Source organism: Cervus elaphus, chromosome 5 (assembly GCF_910594005.1).
Source record: "Cervus elaphus chromosome 5, mCerEla1.1, whole genome shotgun sequence".
NCBI lineage: Eukaryota > Metazoa > Chordata > Mammalia > Artiodactyla > Cervidae > Cervus > Cervus elaphus.
In genome coordinates, this window is record NC_057819.1 from 121,788,251 (window position 1) to 121,811,293 (window position 23,043).

Consider the following 23,043-nt stretch of genomic DNA (forward strand, 5'->3'; position numbering starts at 1 on the left):
GGTTAGGCAAAAAAGTTCTCAGATACCAAAATCACAATTCATAAGGGGGAAAAAATGGGTAAATGGAATTCAAGAACATTGAAAACTTCTTTGAAAGGCATTGTTAAGAGAATGAAAAGACAAGTTCAGGGGAATGGGAGAAAATATTTGGAGATAATTTCTGATAAAGGGCTTGTGCCCAGAGCTCTGTAGGGCTCTCAAGCCTCAATGATAAGAAAACAAACATCCCAATAAAAAATGGGCTAATGATTTGAATAGATGCCTCATCAAATAAGGTATATGGATGGCAAATTTAGTTCAGCATCATTCGCCACTAGAAAAATGTTAAGTCCTCAATGAGATACCAGTGCATACCTGTTAGCAGTTCTAGAATAAAAGGGCTGGCCATCCCACATGTTTGCAAGAATGTGGAGCAATAGGAACTCACACTGCTGGTGGAAACTCAAATGATCCAACCACTTTGGAAGACAGTTTAGCAGATTTTTTAGAAGCTGTCCATTCAACTGCCTTTTCATCCAGTCATCCCCTCCTGGGTGTTTACCTGAGGGAAATGGAAGCCTCTCCACCCAGAGACTGACACACAGATGCTCGCCACATAAACTAGGAGCAGCCCACGTCCAACAGGCAAAAGGGAAAACAGCTGTAGTTTAGAGCGAACAGGTGGTACTGAGTGCAAGAACCCAGAAAAGAGCACGCACTGCGTGACTCCGTGTGAAATCCTGGTAAATGCAAGTAATTCACTTGTGACAGAAGGCCAATCAGAGGATCCCCTACTGGTCCAGTGGTTACAATTCCACACTTTCATTGCCAAGGGCCAGGGTTTGATCCCTTTTTGTGGAACTCAGATCCTGAAAGCAGTGTGTGCCCGCCCCCCAAAAAAAGCAAGTTAGCAATTGACTGGGGGAGGGAGGTGGGATGCTCACCCCGGGGGACGGACACGGGCATGAGAAAGCTGGGGATGGGGTGGTTAGGTGTGTATACTTTGGTCACATTCATCAAACTTTAAATATGTACCATGTGTTGCATGTTGATCATACTCAACAAAATTGTAAGTCATTTGGGTCATCCTTCATGCAACTAAGGGAAGACGTTAGTGGGCAGCCAGGTTTGTAGTCTGGAGCTTGGGGTCAATTAGAGATGAGTGGTCATTGCTGATGGGCTCCTGGGTGCAAGTGCCTGTGGAGCAGGGCTCAGGAGCACTTGCCACAGGGGGACAGGGCAGAGCTGGAGGTCTCAGAATGGGGTGCACCTGTCCCGGACTGAATGCCCGTGTCCTCCACCCTTGTCTTGAAGTCCTGACCCCCCAATGTGATGGGACTGGGAGACGAGGCCTTTGGGAGTGACTAGGGTCAGCTGAGGCTGTGAGGGTGGAGCCCCGTGATAGGCTCAGACGCCAGAGCTCTTGCCATGTGGGGACACATGGAGAAGGCCACCTGCAGGCCAGGAAGGACACCAGGCTGGCCCCTGAGCTGTGGTGTGAGTCACCGCCATCCACCGTGTGCATCTCAGCATCTCCAGCCAAATGAGGTGGTGCAGGGGAGCAGAGCCTGTGTGTACTATCCAAACGTTCAGCTTGGTGGTCTCAGAGCCAAGTGTGTGTTAGTTGTTAGAATCAGTGGACCCTAATCGGTGTTAGAATCAGGAGTACATGCTGGTCACTCTAAGCCAGTGCCGTGGCTGGACACAGCGCCCGTGCTCGGAGGTGTGGGTAGGCATAGCTGTAACCAGGCCCAGCATGGGGACGCTAGCCCTCCTCCCAGGGCCTTGCCTGAGACACCCTCACCCACTGAGGCCACTGCACTGCTGGGCGGGGGAGCTCGTGTTCTGGGCTGAGAAGGGTGGTGCTGGTACCTGCCTTGTGCCCCCGATTAAGGTGGAAGTGAGCTGACTTCAGTACAGGGGTCTTCAATTCCTGCAAATCCCCCTCGCAGGTGATGGGCTTGCCCTCAGGGCCCGCCTGCCCAAGGCAGTGGGATGCGTGTTGTCTGTGTGTAGGCGTGTGTGTGTGCAAGGGGCTTGTCCAAGTTGAAAGCTCTGTGCCCAGAGTCCAGGGCAGAGAGAGGCAGATGTTCGGGTCTCCCTGGGGACCCCTTCCGCTCCTGAGTGCTGCCTCCTTCTCCCTCCCTGCCTTAGACTCAGTGCAGGCAGTGTAGCCGAGGGAGGGGGGCCCAGTCCCCTCTGTATCCTCCCCACATCCTTCATGCCCCAGGGTGTCAAGGGAAAGAGCCCTGTGTTCTAATCTCTAGTTGTTGGCAGAACCTCCATAGCCCAGGCCAGGCGCTGTGGCTGCGGTCAGGGTGAATCCCAGGGAAGCCAGGAGCCCCTCTCTACTCCTAGTGGGCTGGCAGGACCAGCCTGAACCCATGGGGGCAGTGGAGGCAGAATTGTGACCATGCCAGGGAGCTGGCCCCAGTGCTGCTGACCTGCTCGACCCACACTGGGGCCTGACAATGTTTCACATCCAGAAACACGTGACCTGAGTGCAGGAAGTGGCCGCAACAGGCCATTCATGGAAGAAAGGGCTGTTTTTCTTCTAAGACAGTTTTGCTCAAGGTTTCTTGTAATGAGTCCCTGGGCTTTTAGAAGTGGGATACGCTCATTAAGCCTACACCACCTTCTCCTGAGGGCTCCATGGCTCCCCTGTTCAGCTGGTGGGGGGCCGGTCTGGACAGGACCTCGGCCCCCGGCTCTGCTGCAGGACAAGGAAGGGGGACCCACTGGCAGCCTCAGGGGACAGACGGGGGCGCCTGTATACGGAGGGTGGCTGAGGGGCTCACACGCTACACCTCACACAGCAGGTTAAAACTCGGCATTCCTTCACCTGCACACAATTCAAACAGTGACTAGAACTGATGACTGGCAAATTTCTAAGAGGATTGTTAAGACCCTCACGAGTTCTGTCTTGCTGGAAACCACATTTAAAACTCAGAACCCACATGTCAGCAGCTGCTCCACTTCTTAAGCCCACGGTGGGGTGGGGTGCAGGGGGGACCCCATGTCAATCACCAAGCCCTAGTCACCACAGCAGCCTCGCCTCTTCCCTGTGTCACCAAAGGGAAAGTTCCACAAACAGGTTTCCCCAGTCACCTGTGGTCAGTGAGGCTCCTGAGCGAGCAGAGAGCTTGAGAGGGGGCTAGGCGCGGAGTAGTGGCTGGTGGAAATGTCTCGAAGCAAAAGTGCAGAAGAGTGACTTGCTCGGGGCTGAGTGAGCTTGGCAGGTGAGGGCTGCATGGAAGGGCTGGGCTGTCCCAAGTGACTGTCGGCTGCTGGATATTCACAAACCGTGTCCAAATACAGAAGACACTTGTCCCAGGCACAGGGGGTGGGGGTCTGTCTGTCCCATTCGGTTCCAGTTCAGCTTCTGGGCATGACTCCCTGTCCCCAAGATGTGCTCACAGCCTCACACTGTCCATGATTCGGGAGCAGGTCGGACCAGATGTCAGGCAGGTTCTCAGAGAGTCCATGGCACAAGTGCAGACTTTATAACCTACTAGAAATAAAGTAAAAGTTGGGAGGCCCCAAGCCCAGCTGCCCAACAGTCAGGTGGACAAAGCCCCACATAGCAGACACGCAGTGCCTCTTTGTCGTCACTCTTCATTTTAGGCTTTCCTTTTCATTAGGGTGTAGGTGAGGCTCGATCAGGAAGTGATTAGAGCATAGCCCCCGAGGACCTGGGGGTGGGCTTCCACCCTGTGTCTGCCTGGAGAGCCGGACACCATTGATCTGCCTCTAAAGCCACTTGAACCTTTGTACTGACCAGGCAAGGGACACGCACAGAAGTTTATCACTTTCTGAGTGACTTTCTGGGAAGTAACCCGGGGGTTGTGTGATGAGCTGTTCTTCTCTGTTCATTGTGTCGATGCTAATTGCTTCCAGGTGTTTACCTCCAACGGCCCCACCGTGATCATGCCCACCTGGTTCTGCTCCCGAGCCTGGTTCGCCCACGTGGGCCCGTTTGATGAGGGCGGGCGGGTAAGTATGGTCCTTGGATTTCCCCCCACCCCCCGGGCATGCGGGGAGGGGCTGTGAGGGCCTTCCCGGCGCTCCCTGGGCCTGCGTGCCGGTGGCTGGGCCTCCCCGGGAGCAGCGGGTTTCTTTGTGAAGACCGTGGGCGCCTGCTCTGGGCTCCTACCTGCACAGCCACCTCATCCTGGTTTAAGGGCTGTTTGTGGGAAAGCGCAAGACGCTGGCAGTGCTGCCCTGCCCCCCCGGATGGCAGAGGGAAAGGAGCGCCCCTCGCTCCCCTGCAGGCGGCGGCCCCGGAGCACTGGGGTCCGAGCTGGTTGGGGCCTCCCCTGCAGAGCAGGGCCCATGCTGGCCTCTGGCTTAGAAATGGGGACCCCGACCTGCTCCCCCTCCCTCCTCGACGGCCTTAGAGGGAACACGCTGACATAACACTCGGTCAGAAGGTAAATCTTAAGGTTGATTAGTTTGCTTTCCTTTAACCCTCCTTAAATTGGCTTTGAGACATATGTTCTGGTCTCATGATGGAGCCCATGGGTCAGACGTGTTAAGGCCCATCAGGCCGGAAGGTGGGGGTGACGCAGGCCCAGGCTCACCATCTGCCCCAGGACCTTGGCCCCCCGTCCGGCCTGCTCGGAGTCTCCTCTCCACTTTGGAGGGGACCGTCACTCACTGCCAGGGGCCCAGTGGATCCTTGGCTTGGGGCCCCCCCTACCCCACCCAGCATTTCTCTGACCACCCCCAGGGAGAGGCCAGCTCCTCTGCTGCCCCCTGCTCTGGACCCTGGTCAGACAGTCCCTCTCATGGCTACCCAGACTTGCCCTCCAGAAGCCGTGCTGGTCTCACGTGTACAAACCCAGGGCCTCGGCTGCCTGTCCTCAGGACTGGCCCGAGTGGGAAATGTCTGTGCCTCAGCTCCACTGGCCCTCCCTGTCCTGGAGGGTCTTGTGAGCACATAGCCGCTTTCTGCCCAGGGACTCCCACCGGGGGCTGCAGGGGGCCGAGGCCAGAGAGGTGGTGGGATGTCCTCTCTGCCAACAGATTCTCCTTGAAATCAAGGCATGGGGGGAGTGAAGGGTCACCCATGAGTCTCCCCACCACTAAGCACGTGCTGCTAAAGCTGCTGTCGCTGGTGCTGAGTCCAAGCACCTGCTGTTCTCATTCTTCTGTCGCACGTAGCCCCAAGATGGTCATCAGGAGACATTCCTTAAATCACAGCCATGAGCAGCTTCAGGACGGGAAGTGTGTCAGGCCTCTTCAGTTCAGTTCAGTCACTCAGTCGTGTCCGACTCTTTGCGACCCCATGAATTGCAGCACGCCAGGCCTCCCTGTCCATCACCAACTCCCGCAGTTTACCCAAACTCATGTCCATTGAGTCGGTGATGCCATCCAGCCATCTCATCCTCTGTTGTCCCCTTCTCCTCCTGCCCCCAATCCCTCCCAGCATCAGGGTCTTTTCCAATGAGTCAATTCTTCACATGAGGTGGCCAAAGTATTGGAGTTTCAGTTTCAGCATCAGTCCTTCCAATGAATATTCAGGACTGATCTCCTTTAGGATGGACTGGTTGGATCTCCTTGCAGTCCAAGGGACTCTCAAGGGTCTTCTCCAACACCACAGTTCAAAAGCATCAATTCTTCGGCGCTCAGCTTTCTTCACAGTCTTCTTAGCAGGAGTTAATTCTTCCTGGAGAGGGAGCTGCGGAAGGAAAAGAAAGTCCATCCCTCTCTTTGTACAGGAATCAGGGACCAAGGACCTGGGCTGGGATGGGGCCGTGGCTGCAGCAAGTGAGGGATGTGGGCATGAGGAGGGGGTCACAGATGGCCGTGAAGCCCGCTGCCAGGATGAGGACATGAGGTGTTTCCTGGTTCCTTCAGGTCCTCCCCCAAGAAAACAGGTTGAGTTGAAGAGTTACTTGTGGAATGCATTTGAGGGAGCATCATGTACTGGGGATGGATTTAGGTTTGGGGGCTGGTCCTCAGCTGATTGTCCGGGTCCGGGAGGCTGCAGTTCTCACCCAGGAGGGAAGAGCAGGGAACTGGAGCCGCCGGGACAGTTGAGGTGCTGAAGGTCACCTCAAGCAAGATGGTGGCAAGACGGGGATAAACGAGGACACAGCGGGCGTGAGCCGGGGCCCGCAAGGTGCATTCCCAGAGTGAGGTGGTAGGGGAGTGGGAGAGTTGGAGGAGGGCGTGGGACGGCACCCAGCTTGAGGGGTCTGGATGTCCCCAGGAGGCAACTGTTTCAGGCTCTTAAACCAGAAGGAAAGTGACCAAAATGGTGTTTGTTGGTTCAGAACAGGGCTCTTCTGAGGGCAGGGATGGCCCGGAGGGGGTCGTGGTTGCTCGGAAGAGCTGCTGCCCGGCACGGCAGACACTTTTCAGAAGTGCCTCTGCACCCGTTGGAAAGATCCTCAGGCTTGGAGTCGCTGTGTGGACAGCGTATGAGCTGTCACCCCCTCTCTGGAGTGGGGGGGGCCCAGGCTCCTTTGCATTTTAGCCATTCTGACTGGAGTTCTGTGGTTTCTGTTGTATTTTAATCGACATTTTCTAGATGGCTTATGACGTTGAGCAATTTTTCATGTGCAGATTGGCTGCTCCTATGTTGTTTTATGAAGCATCCAGATTTCTTTGCCCGGTTTTGAGTGGAGCGTCTTATTCATTTGGCCAAGGAGGTCTCAGTTGCAGCACATGGGATCTTCCATCTTTGTTGAAGCACGTGGGATCTTTAGTTGCAGCACTCAGACTCTGTGGGATCTAGTTCCCTGACCAGGGATCGAACCCAGGCCCCCTGCATTGGAAGCCCAGAGTCTTAGTCATTTGGATTTGATGCTCCCAATGCAGGAGGCCTGGACCGCCGGAGAAATCGTGTGGTGTCTTCTTGTTGAGGTGTTGGTGCTCTGGGTTAGATATGTGCTCGCGGGTATCTCCTCCCGTCCTTGGTCTCTGGGATCTTCCCTCCCTCCCACCTGTGCTTGCCCAGGGTCTGTCCCGAGGACATCAGGGCAGCAGGGCTGGGGCATCCTCCTCTGTTTTGTGGGTTTCACTTCCCCGCCCCGGCGCCGCCTGCTCTGAGCCTGGGCCTCACAGGTGCTACAGAGGTTGGCCTCTCAGACACCCAAAGCCAGAAGCCGGCATCTTCTCTCGTGCCTTAAAAACCTCTCTTGATATCAAAGAAGGTTTGTATTTTGTCATCTCTGTATTGAATGCCCTTAATCCCATATGCTCTTCTTAAACCTTTCCTGGTCAGCTTTTTATATTTGTTTTTGAAGGTATTCTGACTCCCACCTGTTGCTTGAACGGCAGTCAGTAGGTCAGCCTATTCCCTCTCTGTCTTCTGCTGATTTTGTCGTGTGATTTCTGCTCACATCAGAAGGCAGGCCCACATGCTGAGTCCCCAGGTGCCTGTCCGAGTCCCTGGACTCAGCCTCACACGTCAGGCTTCCCCACGTCTGAAGGGCCGTGGCATTCCTTGTTCCTGCACATTCAGATTGTGGTTTTGGACACACGAAGGAGGGATGGACTGAACAGAAAACCCTGGGCCACACCTTCCCTCCCGTCCTGAGGACAGCTCCCCACCGCCTCGCTTTGCCTGACACTGCTGGGACTCACCTGGAGGCAGCAGGGGAATTCCTCCCTTGTTGTTAAAGACTCTTGGTTTCATTGGGGTTTGTCTTTATGCTGATCTAGTTCCGGTGTGTGGGAACCAGGTCTCCTCTTATCTTTTTTTGGCTTGTAGTTTTAAATTTTAGCTGTCCGCCACTGCTGTGGTTTTCTATTTCAATATTCTTTATCTTTATCTTCCATTTCAACAACTTTCTCTTAACCCTGTTTTATTATTTAATTTTCTTAATCTTCACTTTCTTGTCTCTTTTCCTATGTTTCTTCAGTGCCCCTTATGTGTATTCAGATCTGCTTTCCCTGGAGAACTTTCTAATTTAATCTTCATTTCTCACATAATTTTGTCTTTTTCTTCTATTTCTTTTCTGAATTCAGTCAACCCTCTCTTATTTAAAAGGTTTATTGGGGTATAATTCATATAATTCACCTGTTAAAATGTGCAGCTCAGTGCCTTTTAGCACAACCATCACCACCATCTGACGTTACGGAAGAGCTTCACCTCCCAGAGAAGCCCACCTGCGGTCACGCCCCCCGCCCCGGGCCTCCCCAGCCCAGGCTGATCCTCCTCCTCCCAGTCTCCTGTCTGTCCTCCTTTCTGCACGGGTCCAGCTCTGTTAGTTATGGAATTTCTGGTTCATGATGGCCTCCTCCGTTCTCAAGCCCTGTGGAGGATGTGTGATTTCACTTGGAGAGTTGTTCACAGAATTTTTTCTTTTTTTTTTTAACTTGTTAATTCTTCTTTTTATTTTTACACAGCATGGCAAAATGAGGAAACAGCTGACAAGATAATTTTTTCTCCTTCATGATTTTTGGTGGTGGTATTTTTTATTTGGGGCGAATGTCTGTTCACAGAAGTGTTTGTTTTCTGTGTCTTCTCAAGCTGGCTTTGTATGGCCTCTGTTCACAGGATTCCTACCCCAAGGTCGCCGCCTCTGTGACCCCTCTGTGACCCCAGCATTGAGGGCAGGATGGGGAGGAGAGTGTGTTCCCCCTCCTGTTTCCTTTCGTCCCACAGGATCCTCATCCCCTTTCTCCACACCTCCGAGGGCACACGCCCTTCCAACCACATTCTCATGCCCCAAGGGCCCCCAAGGTAGGTGGTGACTCCCCCAAGTCTTCTCAGGCCCCTGTTTCTGTGGAGGCCTGGGGCTCAGCACCTCGTCTTCTACCTCCTCTGGTTAAATTCTCAGTTGTCTCTTTGCCAGAAATAAGGAAACTCTGGGGTTGGGTTCCTACTGGTCATGAGCGGAGAGGACATCATCTCTCCTTCCTAAATCTATAAAGCGCAGGGTTACAACGTGCTCTCGAAAGGTGCCTTTGAAAATGCAGAAAATTAGAAAAAGGAAAAACATACAACTCACCTGTGAGCCCATCACCACACGTCTGCTCTGAACTTTTGTGTGGGGTCCTTTTGTCTTTCTTTTACTGTGGACAGCTTTTAGCTGAGCTGCAAACATTTTTTTTTGTTTGTTTTTTTAAATTTGGGCTACACTGGGTCTTCATTGCTGCTCGCCGGCTTTCTCCATTTGCGGCTGGTGGGTGTTCCTCTCTAGTTGCAGTGCACATGCAAACACAATTGTGAAAGCTGACTTTTAACATATTGGTATAAATCCTTTCATGACCTGTGGTCTTTGTGAAAACACTTCAGGCACCACAGTGGTCCATCAAGTCACAGAATGACTCAACCAGCTGACGCTGGGAGTGAGGCCGTTGCTGTGGTTCCCGCGTCAGTTTCCTTGTGGTCTGCTGCCCTGAGACCCCCTGGCGGCGAGTCCCTGGGCAGGGGTGGCTTTGCGTGGAGACCGACGCGGTGCTCCGCGTGGCAGCTCAGGAGTTGAGAGCCCAGCGGGCTGCCCCCGGGGTGGCTCTCAGGCCTGAGCCAGGAGGTGGCAGAATTCATGGCCGGGTGATCACAGACCCCAGAGGCTGGGTGCTTAGGGCCCAGTCAGGAGATACACTTGGGCTGGCCAAAAGGAGCCAGGAGTCCCCTCTCCCCACAAGGGTGGCGGCCACGGGGCTCTACCAGGGCATCAAGACCTCAGAGGCCAGCCGTGCTGCCTTCTCCTTGGGATGGATGAGCTGGGCGAGCAACTGTGGCTCTGCTGGGAGCAGTCGGCCCTGCCGTGGCACTGGCGCTGCCTTGGCCTGACCTCGGGCTGCAGAGCCGGCTAAAGGGGCAGAACAGGCTGGGGCCGGCGCACAGCAGCCTCTGGGCTGTGGGGAAACCAGCCTCTGCCCAGAGCAGGGGTCCTGGCAGCGTGCCTGGCTATCGCCGGGCTCTGCTCGCCAGACACGCCCTGTGTTGACCTCCTGTCCAGACCCTCTGCTCTCTCGCTTTTCACCTTTAACTCAAGGAAGTGAAGGAGCTGCGATTGTTATCAGCATCAGGACTGAGGTCCCCCAGCCCCGGACTGGCCAGCAGGGCAGCTGCGGCCCCGCCGGCTGGCCCTGATCTGAGCCCTTCTCCGGACAAGGGTGGGAGGCCTGGGTTCTGACGGGACAGGAGGACCCTGTGGGACACTGCGGACCCTCGGAGCGGCGTGCCTGTCAACAGGGATGGGGCAGTGGGGTCCAGGATCCAGTTGGAGGCCATGAGTGAGAGTGATGACGGGGCTTGGGTCTACTCCTCAGGCACCTTCTTGTCCTGGAGCCGGCTCTTATGGTCACGTTTGCCGACCTCTGGCCGTGAGCTGGGGGCTGCAGTTGGTCGTGTTTTTTTCCAGCTGAGGCCTCACCGGTCAGGCTGGGCTTGAGTGCAGGGACCCCGGGCCGACCCCCATCTCCCATTGCCTGAACCAAGGCTCTGTTCTGAGTGGACACATGTTTCTTCATCCTGCAGGGTGTCCCTGAGGACCTGCTGTTCTTCTACGAGCACCTGAGGAAGGGCGGCGGGGTCGTCCGTGTGGACCAGAGCCTCCTCCTCTACCGCTACCACCCCAGCGCGGCCACACACTCGGTCCTCGAGTACGCAGGTCCTGGGGTCCAGACCGGATGGGGCGGGGGGAACCCAGTCAGGTCTCTGCCCCAGGGTGGGGGCCTGGGGGCGTGGCTGACACCAGGGCACACGGCCCACGGCCTCCCAGGAGGGAGGTCGTCCTCAGTCTGTGGACCAGCGTGTTCCTCAGGATCAGGGCTAAGTGTCTGTCCTCACTTTTATTATTTATTTCCGTTGCTCTGGGTCTTTGCTGCTGCACAGGCTATCTGTAGTTGCGGCGAGCAGAGCCTGCTCTCTAGTTGCTCCTCATTGTGGTGGCTTCTCTCGTTGCGGAGCGCAGGCTCTAGGTGCTTGGACTTCAGTAGTTGCGGCTCAAGGTCTCTAGAGCATGAGCTCAGTAGTTGTGACATGGGGCTTAGTTGCTCTGTGGCACGTGGGATCTCAGTTCCTGGACTGGGGATTGAACCCGTGTCCCCTGCATTGGCAGGCAGATTCTTAACCGCTGGACCATGGCTCAGTGGGTAAAGAATCTGCCTGCAATGCAGGAGACACAGGAGATGTGGGTTTGATTCCCTGGGTATCAAAATCTTCTGATACCCATGGACAAAGGAGCCTGGCGGGCTACAGTCCAAAGGGTCGGACACAACTGAGCACCTAAGCACACACAGAATTCACATGTCGATGTTGTCTGGGGGTCTTGTTCTCACTTGATTTGAGCTGAAAGGACTCAGAATGAGCCCAGCCACCACTGATGTGATTACAGGTGGGCTGGGGGCATCCTCTTCCTTCTCTGCCCACCAAGGGGAGGGTGGCTGGGGCAGAGGTTGGGTCGTCCCCTACACGGGGCATCGCAAAGGCTGGCCCCCTCCTTCTCATGGCCCATGGTCTCCCAGGTTCCAAAGCTGGAGGTCGACTGCCAGGGGCAGGGCAGGGGAGGTGCCCAAAGTGCATGCCGGGTGAAGACAAGGGAGCTGTGTGTTTCCTTTCTTTATTTTGAACTCTGTGCATGTGCACATGTATGTTTGTGCACATGTGTGTGGGTATTTTATTTCAAACAACCACAAATGTGTAGACCCTCAGTGCTACCACACATCCTCAGTGCTGCTCACTTGAGGATGGAGAGGACTGGAGCCCTGAAACAGATCTGTCATCAGGCCATCTTCTGAGTGGAAAGAGCGTGATGCAAAGACATGCATTTGAGTTTTTGGACACAGAAGAGACTCTGTTCTTCCCCAGAGGGTGTGAGACTCGTTGGAAGGCGTGGCCTCTCAGTTGCTGTCCAGAGAGGTCTCCTGTCCACTGTCACAGCGGGTGTGATGCTGATTGGAGCATGTGTCGTGGGGGGATCGCAGATTGCAGTATCCGTATTCATTTGGGAGATCCTTGAACTTTTGCACATGCGCTATTCCTTACTGAAGCTTAGCTTCTTTGTTTTCCAGCTTTAAGCAAAAGAGCTTGATTTCTCTTGTCTTTTGATAAATCTGAATTTTGATACAGTAGCTTTAGTGAAGCATCATAGGGAGTTTGTTGTCATGAACTTGACTCAATGTAAGTGCAACATGCATAGATGAGGTAAAGGTCTAGGGGGGGCATAAGAATCCTAAATGTGTATATCCCTAATCACAGAATTTCAAAACATACAAGGCAAAAACTGGTAGAAATAAAGGGAGAAGTAGACAAATCCATAGTTATAGTTGGAAAGTATAAATAATAATTAAATTTAGATTAGTAATTTTAAAACTTTTCATAAAGAAAAGCCAAGCCAGATGGCTTTACTGATATATTCTATCAAAAATGTAAGGAAGACTAATACTAATTCCTTCAGGAAATAAAGAAGAGAAAGATCTATTGGATGTCAGGAAGGAGGAGCTTCACACTTACTCCCTAAGACCAGTATGACTCTGAAGTTTAAAATGCTACAAGAATATTACAGGAAAATAAAATTACAGACCAATATCCCTTATGAGAATAGGTGTGAAAAATCATTCACAAAATATTGCCAAGTCAAATTCAGAAATATATATGAAAGGATAATACATCATGAATATAAGTCTGGTTTAACTCTCCAAAATCAATCAGCATGATTTACTGCAGTAACAGAATAAAGGATAAAAATCACACAGCCCAATAGATTCAGAAAAAGCATTTAACAAAATTTAATATCCATTTATGGTTTTTAAAACAATCTCTGTAAACTAGAAGTAGAAGGAAACTTTCTCAGTCTGATAGTATCTACACAAACCTATAACTAACCTCATATTTAATAATTAAAGACTGAAAGTATTCCCTTCTAAGATCAGGAGGAAGCGATCTCCTGATTGTTCCTCTCACTACTTCTGCTCAACCTAGTAAGGGAAGTCAGTGCAATAAGATCAGGAGAAGAAAAGATAAAAGCGTTAGAAAGTAGAAGGAAAACTAGCATCATTTGTATCAATAGATGGCATGATTGTGTTTCATAGGAAATCAAAACCAGTAATATAGTGAGTTTTCCAGGATACAAGTTTATAGACTTGCAATAAAACAATTGGAAAAAAAAAAAAAAACGCAGTTTAAAAAATGTACAATGGCATCAATAATAAAATATTTTTAAGTAAGTGTAACAAAGTATATCTCTAACTGCTAAAATCCATTCCAGAAAATGCTAAGGGAAATTAAAACCTATAAAATAGATCCATGGAGAGCGATACCACATTCATGGATTGGAAGATTCATTATATATATTTTTTAGTTAATTTATTTTTGGCCGTGCTGGGTCTTGGTTGCTGCCTGCAGGCTTTATCTAGTTGTGGCAGGCGGGGGCTGCTCTCTGGTTGCCGTGCACAGGTTTCTTATTGCAGTCGCTTCTCGTTGCAGAGCATGGGCTCTGGGACACACAGGATTCAGTAGTTGAGGGCATGGACTCAGTAGTTGCCGTCTACACCATCTAGAGCTCAGCCCAGTAGTTGTGGTGCACAGGCTTAGTTGCCCCGCGGCCTATGGAATCTTCCCAGACCAGGGATCGAACCTGTGTCCCTGCGTTGGATTCTTAACCACTGAACCACCAGGGAAATCCCAAGACTCAGTATTGTTAACATCAGTTCAGCCCAAATTGATCTGTAGATTCAGTGTAATCCCTGTTAAAGTCCCAGCTGGCTTCTTTGCAGAAACTGATAATCTGATTTTAAAATTCACAAAAAAATCAGAGGACCCAGAGTGGCCTAAATAATCTTAAAAAGAACAAAATTTGAGGATCCATTGTGCCTGATTTTAAGACTTACTCTGAAGGTACACCAATCAGGAAAATGTATTTGTTGCATAAATGCAGAAATACATATCAGTGAAGCAAAGCAGACAGTCCAGAAATAGACTCACAACTGATTTTCAACCAAGTCTCCAAAGGCATTCAATGGGAAAAAAAATATATTTTGAACAAATGGATATGCATATGGAAAAAAAACTCACCCCCTTATTGAAGAATTAATTCTAGACGGCTTAAATGTAAAAGTAGAAGCAGATAAATGATAAAGCTTCTAGAAGAAAACATCAGGGAATAGCTTCACAACTTTGGGATAGGCAAACATTTATTAGAGAGGACACCAGACTCTGTAGCCATTTAAAACTTGACAAATCGAACTTCAAAATTAAAAACTTTTTGCTCCTAAAAAGATACCATTAGGAAAATGAGTAGACTAACCACAGACTGGAAGAAAATATTCACAATTTATGTATGTCACAGAGGATAAGTATAGAGAATATATTAAGAAGCTCTACCACCCAAAAATAAAATCTAATAAAAATAAGCAAAATTCTTGAATGGACATAACACTTCACAAATAATATATAAATGGTCAATTAGTCCATGAAAAAGGTTTCATCATTATTATCAGAGAAATGCAAAGTAACCTCTGCACACCCACTGAAAGGGATAAAAGTAATGTCTGCAGTTTTAAATCACGGGGAGGATGTGGACCCACCAGACACACATTCATTGTTCTTGGGAGTGTAAACATGGTGCGTCCTCTCTCGAAAGTTGTTGGACCTTATTTTATTAATTAAACTGATACCTGCCCCGTGACCCAGCAATTCCGTGTCTAGGTGTTTATCCACGAGATATGAATGTGTTGCTCAGCATGTCTCTATTAGCAGCCAAGAGCGGGTGCAACCCAGATGCCCGTCAGCAGGTGATTGATAAACACTGCTGTAATGGAGCATGCTCAGCATGAGAACAAACAGCTGATACCTGCAAGAACAGAGCTAATGTTTATATATATATATATATATATATGTGTGTGTGTGTGTGTGTGTGTATATATGATTAGTAAGAGAAACCAGATACAAAAGCACACATACTGTGGCTTCCACTAGTTTCACAGGCAGAACTGGTCCACAGTGACAGAAACGAGACTGCTTTTCTCAGGGGAAGAAGGTACCAGAAACTTTCTGGGGTGATGAAAGTGCCCCACCTCTTGATAGGGGTGGGGGTTACCTGGATACATGTGTTTGTCATAACCACCTGACTTGTATGTACACCTAAGCTCCTTGCTCTTATTCTATGTGAATTTCATTAAAAATTAGCCAACTGTCTGGCAAGTATATCTTCAGGGAAGTAACTACTTTCCCACCATCCATAAAATGGAGTTGGAAACTCTGGGTGAATAAAATGCAAAGACAGTTTTTCTGGACACAAGTCTTCTGCAGAGCTGAGAAGTGCTTGGACACCTAAGATGCTCTGCAGGGCTAAGAAATGCCTGGACCTCTAGCATCTCTTCCATTATCTCCTGAGGTTTCACGTACGTGTGTGCTCACATTGAGCTCCTGTGAAGCAAGGTGATGTGGGTCTGTGACGACCCTGGTGGTGACCTACCGCTCCTCGCCAATGGTGTGGCGGGTGCTCATGTATCTGGAGGGGCCAGGTATCCGGCCAGATGGCTGGTGCCACACACACCCTCATCCTGTTTTCATGCGGTAAGTCTTTTATGCTGGGACTCTTCTCTTTTTGCAGTGTGAGGCTTTGCCACCCACAGTGTAAAAGGTGATCTCATGTTAGTTTCTGTGTCGGATTAAAGTCTTTGAGCGGCAAAACCTCACAGAGCAGCGAGTGCTAATTACACCTTCGGGCTTGTCGATAATTGAATTCCTTCAAAGTCTTTCCCCAAAAGCCCTGTGAAAGGCTCCCTGAATCTTGTCCTTTACATTTTAAATTGAGAATGATCAACATTTATATCATTTAACAGTTTCACTATGAAATACTTCCAACAGCCAGAAGGCCTGGAGGAATCGTCTTTAAGATGAAGTTACCCATTTCCCCAAATCTCCTGCATCTCCCAGGTTCCATTTCCTGGTGTCCCAAGTGGGAAGTCTATTTGCCATAGGATCCATTTCTTTATACTCTGACCACGTGTGATGTCCTCTAAACAGTATACTTTCCCTCTTTAAAAACGTGATGTTGGTGGTACATTCTGCCCATTCTTTCTGAAAGTGGCAAGTGGCAGTTGCTGGACACCAGGGCGGCCGAGTCTCCCTTGGGCTCCCCCAGTTCTGTGCCTGGTGTCCCCCAGACTTCCTGAGCACGTGGACATGAGCTGGGCATGTCCGAGGGTCCAGGTGGGGCAAGGAGTGTGGCCTTGTCGTCTGGGCTTCTGGGTTCAGTCGCTCAGCCAACAGCTGGAGCGCTGCAGCTCCCCTGCCCCCGCCCACCCGGGCCCCAGACCAGGGGGACTTGTGGGGCAGGCTCCGGGTCAGGGGAGGAAGGCCTGGGGCATCAGAGGCCCTGCCCTCCTGGCTCTCGCCCCTCACCCACCCCTCACCCCCGCAGGACCACCATCTGGGCCCACCGCGTCCGCTTCCTGGAAGAGCGGGCCCTGCCCCACTGGGCAACCTTCACCATCTGGAACGCGGGCCGGCAGGGCCGCCGGCTGTACCGCAGCCTGACGGCGGGCTCCCGGCGCAAGGTGGGGGCCGGCCCCTGCACCAGCCCCGCCCCAGCCCCAGCCCACCCCCACCCCGCCCCGCCCCCCATCCCCGCCCCGCCCCCATCCCTCATCCCCACCCCGCCCCCATCCCTGCCCAGCCGGCCGCACTGTCCCCGCTGCCCCTGAGGCTGTGTCCTATGTCCTTCCCAGGTGGCTGCCTTCTGCGACGTGGACGAGAACAAGATCAGAAAAGGCTTCTACTGCTACGAGGACTCTCAGGTGCGGGCCCCCACCCGGGAGCCGCTGGCACACCTGGCCCACCTCTGGGTGCTATCCCAGGCCTTTTGAGTAGACACTACCCAGAACCTTCCTCCTGGGGGAAGGCCATCTGAGCCCAGATAGCTGCCAGGCTTGGCAGAGGCAGCCCCCAGGCTCCCGGAGTCTCTAGGACCCCAGAGGGCCCCTGTGCCTGCCCCCCCCCCCCCCCCGCCACTGCCCCCAGCCCCACTGAAGATGCTGTTCACAGGCCTGGGTCTGTCCACTGCCTGCCTCGGGAGTCCTGGGGTAGCTGTTGATGGCCGGGCCGGGGTGTTGGAGAGCAGGTCCAGTCCTGGGTCTGGCTGTGGCCCTGGTGCCCATCTGAGGGCATCAAACTGTGAGCAGGGCGGACGTGGGGGAGCAGGGAGCAACATGGGGCAGCCCACGACCCTTCCCTCCTCTCAGGAAAGGCCCAAGCCCCGGATCCCAGTCCTGCACTTCCGAGCCGCACGGCCACCCTTTGTCATCTGCGTGAAGCTGGTAAGTATCAGCTCTCTTCCCACGTGTGGCTAGGACAGCCCCAGGGTCAGGCAGTACGTCGTATCCACCAGGAGGGCATGGGCTAGGATGGCAGGTGGCGACCACCGCTCTGGGGGTGGGGGGTAGGAGAGTGGCCTGCATGGGGGCGGGGGCGGGAACAACAGGGCCACCTCCAGCCAGGCCCGGGGTGTCAGGGAGGCGGTGGTGCCCCATAAAGCAGGCTGCATTTCCCATAACAGCTGCAGGGGACGAGGCCGCCCAGCTGCACCTGTGTGGCCCTGCACGCCTGTGCCCACTGGGTGACCAGTGTCCTGGCGGTTTTCTCCATCACACCCTCGCCTTTTCCTTCTATTTGTGGCCGCACGGGACAGGTGCTTGCTTCTTGGCTCCAGACTGGACATTGGGGTCCCGCAGGGAGGCTATGAGCTGGGTCCTTGAATTACCCTCTCCTTGTGGGGGTCTTGTTCCCAGCGTGCAAGTTTCCATCATGAAGCCCACTGGTGGGCTCTGGCGATGGCAACCTTCTCTTGGCCTTGGAGCCCTCGGCCAGCTGGCCTGCCCATCTCTTCTCCTTGGTTTCCGGGAGCCTGGCATCGACAGGTGCTGGCCCTTGGTCAACTAGTGTTGAGCACGTTTTCTCTGAACAACAAGACAAGTTGTGACTTGTCTTTTCACAGGTTCTTCCCTTACTTTTAACACAGTACATTTATCAGCTTTTCTCTCATGATGAACACTTCTAGTGTCCTCCCATTTTGGGAATTCCTCCTTGTAGTCAGAAAGATAGTCACAAATCCAAGTGTAAAGTGTCCTTAACCCACCTGGACTGTGGGGCCAGTCCTGTGGGCTCGCTTAGGGCGGGGCTGCCCCAAAGTGTCCCTGGGAGGGGCCGGTGGTGGGTGAGTGAGCAGGGCCCCGTGCTGTGCCCTGGGGACGGGGGATGGTGACAGATGTGCACACAGATGGCTGCTTCCAGCAGCTTCCAGCCTCTAAGGTTGGAACTTCAGTAACCAGCATGCCAGGCCAGAGGCCTTCCTGGAGGCAGTGGCTTTTGCAGAAGGGAGGCAGTGTTCATTCAACAGTTAGGCAACAGCAGCAGGAAAGCGAGCAGGACCCGCCTCTCACTCCCACCTCAAGTGCAGACACTAGCTGAGTCTTGGGCTCAGGGAGCCCGTGGGCCCTGCGCACACTTTCACAGCAAAGGTGGCCCGCTCTGCGTGTACACAGTGGACAAGCCCGTGGAGGGCATCGGAGATAGGAGAGCCCTTCGCTGGCGACTGGTTTGAAGATCCCAGGCCCCCTCCTGCACCTCCTTCTGCACTAGCGTCACTCACAGCTTCTGAGTGCAGTCTCCTGTGTAGTCCAGGGGTCCCCCAGACCAGCCAGGCAGCCCATGTGGACGGGGGATGGGGCTTCCTTGAGGCTGTGCTCCTTCAGGGCTCAAGCTGACGCGGTATGGGGGGCGTCGCAGCGTGTTGGTCAGGTGGGGGGTCGCGTGCGGGGCCGGAGCACAGGCTGGGCATCCCTCTTCTTCCCGTCACTCAAGGCACCACTGTGGGAGAGCGGGCGTGAGGACAGGCTGAGCCCAGGAGCCTGGCGCAGGGAGTGGCCTCAGAGCGCCAGCCGGTCCCGCGTGGCCAGGCACAGCCCTGGGCTCCAGCCCCACAGAAGCCGCGAGGCCGTAGAGGTGTGCTTCCCACTGCTCAGTCGGTGGCTTTGCACCACGGCTGAGCTGAACACGTGGACCAGAACAGAACTGCAGGGGCACAACAGGCTTTGTCAGTCTGAACAAGGCCACGTGAACTGATTTCCACGTGGATGTGTTTTCACTTCTCTCAGACACAGACCTGCGGCGGAATCGCTGGTCTTAGGGCATCTCACGCTCCACCCATCACCCAGAGGTCCCAGTTCCTCACGTCCTCACCCACCTCGTGATGTGTGTCTGTTCATCACGGGCGTCCTGGTGGGTGACATGGCTCTCGTGGTGGTTTCGATTTGCATCTGACAACTGAGGACTCGGAGCATCTTTTCGTGGGCTTGTTAGACATTTCTCTGTCTCCTCTGAAGAACTGTCTGTTCAAGTCCTTTGCCCATTTTCTGAGCAAGTTGCCTTTTAATCAAGTGCTGAGAATTCTCAATATTTCTAGATTCAAGTCCCCAGTCAGATGCTTCGGCAAAAGTTTTTTCCTATCCCGTGAGCTGTCTTTTTCACTCTTTTAATGGTGTCCGTTGGTGCACAGAAATGCTTAACTTTGACAAAGTCCATTTTATCAGTTTTTAAAGAATACTATTTATTTCTGGCTGGGTGTGGTCTTGCTTGTAGCCTGAGGGATCTCTTGCAGTGGTGCCTGGGCTCAGCAGCTGCAGCAGGCAGGCTTCGTCGCCCCACGACCTTAGTTCCCCGACTAGGCACTGAACTCAGGTCCCCTGCGTTGGAAGGCAGTTTCTCAACCACTGGACTGCCCGGGATGTCCCCATTTTATCTATTTTAAATTTGACTGCTCCTGTTTTGGTGTCACTGCTAAGAAAATAGCACCCAGTCAGGGGTCATGAAGATTTACCCGTGTGCTTTCTTCTAAGAGTTTTATGCTTTCTGTTTCTTCATTTAGGTCTTGGACCCATTTTGAGTTGATGTTTGCATGTGGGGTCGGTAGGGGCCAGTTTCATGCTTTTGCAGGTGGCTGTGCCGTGACAGGCCCAGGGCCAGGTGGCCAGATGGCTCCAGTCCAAACCTGTCACCCTGAGGTTTTCTTGTTAGACTGTTTGCCAGGTGGAACCTGCGTTAACTGTCGCTATATAGCAAACTACAAACTTAGCTTCAAACAACACACATTTATCACTACCTCACGTTTCTGCGGGTCAGAGGTCCAGGCACCACAGGTGGGTTTCAGCTTCAGCTGAGAGTGGTGGAGTCTGCCGGGGACGCTGTCTTCATCGGGAGGCTTGTGCGGCCGGTTTGCTTCCAGACTCTCGTGGTCACTGGCAGCAGTCAGAGCTCAAGGATGTTGGCCAAGGGCCTCAGTGCTTTGCTGGCTGTTTGCCACCCGCCCCCACTCACCCCCATGATGGCAGCTTATTCTGTGAAAGCCAACAAGGGGCTGGGGCTGTAGCAAGACGCCTGTCACAGTAATGCATGACCTAACCATGGGGGTGACATCCTAGAAGCAGGGGTTCCACGGGATGCGGGCGCTGTGAGGCGGGGTCATGGCCATCTGGGGCCCGGCTGACATCCTAGAAGCAGGGGTTCCACGGGGTGCAGGCACTGAGTCAGGGTCATGGCTTTCTGGGGTCTGTCTGCCACAAGGGCAGACTCACTGCTCCTGTGGCCCTCGCCCACCTGGTCTTGCATTTCTTGGTTTGGAAGCAGTTTCCTGAGAGGCCGAGATAAGCGATGTTCTAAGTTGCCAGGGACATTGGATGAATGATGATGGGGTTGCAAGGAGCAGTTGTAACGTGAAAATTTAAACTATACACAGACGATACCTAGCTTTTCAAAGAAGATGGGCTCTCTTAAGGGTCTGCTTCTCAGGGACCTAAAAGAGTCATGAAGCAGACACTCCCACCCATGCAGACCTTGCCTGGGGAGCAGACGTTGTGCGGGGAGGGGGTACCTTTCCCGTTCCGTCACCTGCTCCGTGCCTTCGGAGGGTCCAGAGGTAGAAATGCAAACACAAACGTGTGACTTTTTTTTTTTTTTTGTCACACCACACCACATGGTATGCAGGGTCTTCCTCAACCAGGGATCAAACCCTTGCCCCCTGCATGGGAAACGCGGGCTGTTAATCACTGGACCGCCAGGGAAGTGTGTGTGTGTGTTTTAAACCAACATCAGCACGTCATACATACTTATTCTATATTTTGCTTTTTCACCTAATGGTATATCTTGGAGTTAATTCCATATAAATCCACTGGCGCCACCTAACTCTGTTGTTCTTACCTTCATCGTGAAGGGAGCTTTCTGGCACATTTTGGCCAAAGCAGTGAGCCCCCGCTGCTGTCCTCTGAGCCCCAACTCCCCCAACCTGTGATCAAGGCAGATTCTAGCCTTGTTTCTTCATCATTGTTTCCTTAAAAGATTAAAAGCTTAAAAAAACTACCCAAACAACACTATCTCACCCCAAATTTCCAGATATCCCATCAGTGTTGAAATCTGCCTCGTAGGTGTGTTTTATCTTTTCACGCTTGTGTGCTGGAATGCAGACCTGAGGTAACCTCCGTCTCCCTCGCTGTCTTGCGACCTGTTTGTTGACGAAACCGGCTTGTGGTGTAACATGTTTCTAGGGGCTCAGGTCCAGGGTTCCTTATGCTGGCAGGAACGCCTCCTTCACCGCTGGCTGGAGGAGCTTCTGAGGGAATCACATCCCTCGTCCTAAAAATATTTGCATCCCACTCAATTATACGGCCACTCCAGTACTCTTGCCTGGAAAATCCCATGGACGAAGAAGCCTAGTAGGCTGCAGTCCATGGGGTCACTAAGAGTCGGACACAACTGAGCGCCTTCACTTTCACTTTTCACTTTCATGCACTGGAGAAGGAAATGGCAACCTACTCCAGTGTTCTTGCCTGGAGAATCCGGGACGGGGGAGTCTGGTGGGCTGCCGTCTATGGGATCACACAGAGTCGGACATGACTGAAGTGATTTAGCAGCAGCAGCAGCAATTAAATGGATGTTTCATACATTTATTATCCAGATATTATCTATTATTATCTTACAGAAAATGTACAGAATGTAACATCTTGCAGAAAAACCCCAATGACCTTTCTGGCCAACCCAATACTTACTGATGTAGCTTCAGGCCATTTTTACTCTTTGCTGTTAGAAATAATGCTGTGTATCTTTATATATGCATAATTTTGCTCAAGTAGCTACACGCTTGGGAGAAATGTTTGAGAGGTGCTGGTCAAAGAGCATGCCCGCCATCAGCCATGAGACCAGCCATTCCGTCCCTGGAGGCTGAGCCAGTTTACACCTCCACCAGTGACCCTTCTCCAGTGGGACCAGATGTACCACCTTTTCAAGCTGCTGGTGAAAAAGAGTAAGGTTATGGTTCCAACTGGCAATGTCATGTTGTAGGTAAGGAGGGCGTCTCTTCACATATTTGTAATCATCTTTATTTCCCTTTGGTAAATTATCCTTTTCATTGGCCCATTTCTCTATTGGTCTCAGTATTTTTCTTTATATAGTAACAAAAACAAACTACCGTCTGTGAAATGTTGCAAATTTTTCTGTGCCATTTGACTAAATTTGTATCTTTTGCCAGTTGGAAATTTTTTATTCAGGTATAGTCAAAATAATTTTTCCTTTTAAGGCTTTTAGATGTTTTATTCATTCTAAGACAATCATTCCTCATTATGAAATTTTATAAAAACATTAGCTAAGTCTGGTCCTCAGACTCTGGTTTTTTCCTTATATCTTCGATACAACTGGAATTTATTTTGTTATAAAGACTTTTTCTTTCCATTAGGATCCTCAGTTGTCCCAACATGGTTTGGTGAGATGTCCATGTCTTTGCCTGTCAGGAAGTGCCATCTTTGTGTGTTAGGTATGAATGTGTATTTGGAGCTACTTCTGGAGTCCTGGCCTTTTTCTACTGATCTGTCTGCTTTGCATCATTACTGACTGTAGCTTTATGATGTTCACCACTGAGTGAAGCTAGTCTTCCTTCATTATTCTTTTTAGAACTTTTCTCACATTTCTTCTGTTTACTCTGAGGCTGTGCCGGGTATCAGTTGCGGCACGTGGGATCTAGTTGCCTGACCAAGGATCAAACCCAGGACACCTGTATTGGGAGTGTGGAGTCTTAGCCACCGGACCATCAGGGAAGTCCCTCTCACATTTTT

The 23,043-nt window shown here is 51.9% G+C and overlaps 1 protein-coding gene across 7 annotated transcripts in view; it reads left to right on the plus strand.

Annotated features, from left to right (window-relative positions):
* Positions 1 to 23,043, plus strand: part of B3GNTL1 (UDP-GlcNAc:betaGal beta-1,3-N-acetylglucosaminyltransferase like 1) — a 106,995-nt gene that overhangs the window by 74,942 nt on the left and 9,010 nt on the right. For all 7 annotated transcript variants that reach the window (XR_006341345.1, XM_043905095.1, XM_043905097.1 and 4 more), the window contains 5 exons: positions 3,877 to 3,972; positions 10,421 to 10,545; positions 16,311 to 16,446; positions 16,618 to 16,686; positions 17,131 to 17,205. Coding sequence is in view for 6 of the 7 variants with exons in the window: in XM_043905095.1 (XP_043761030.1) it covers positions 3,877 to 3,972; positions 10,421 to 10,545; positions 16,311 to 16,446; positions 16,618 to 16,686; positions 17,131 to 17,205 (501 nt within the window). In the remaining variant the exon portion in view is untranslated. The remainder of the gene's footprint in view (positions 1 to 3,876; positions 3,973 to 10,420; positions 10,546 to 16,310; positions 16,447 to 16,617; positions 16,687 to 17,130; positions 17,206 to 23,043) is intronic.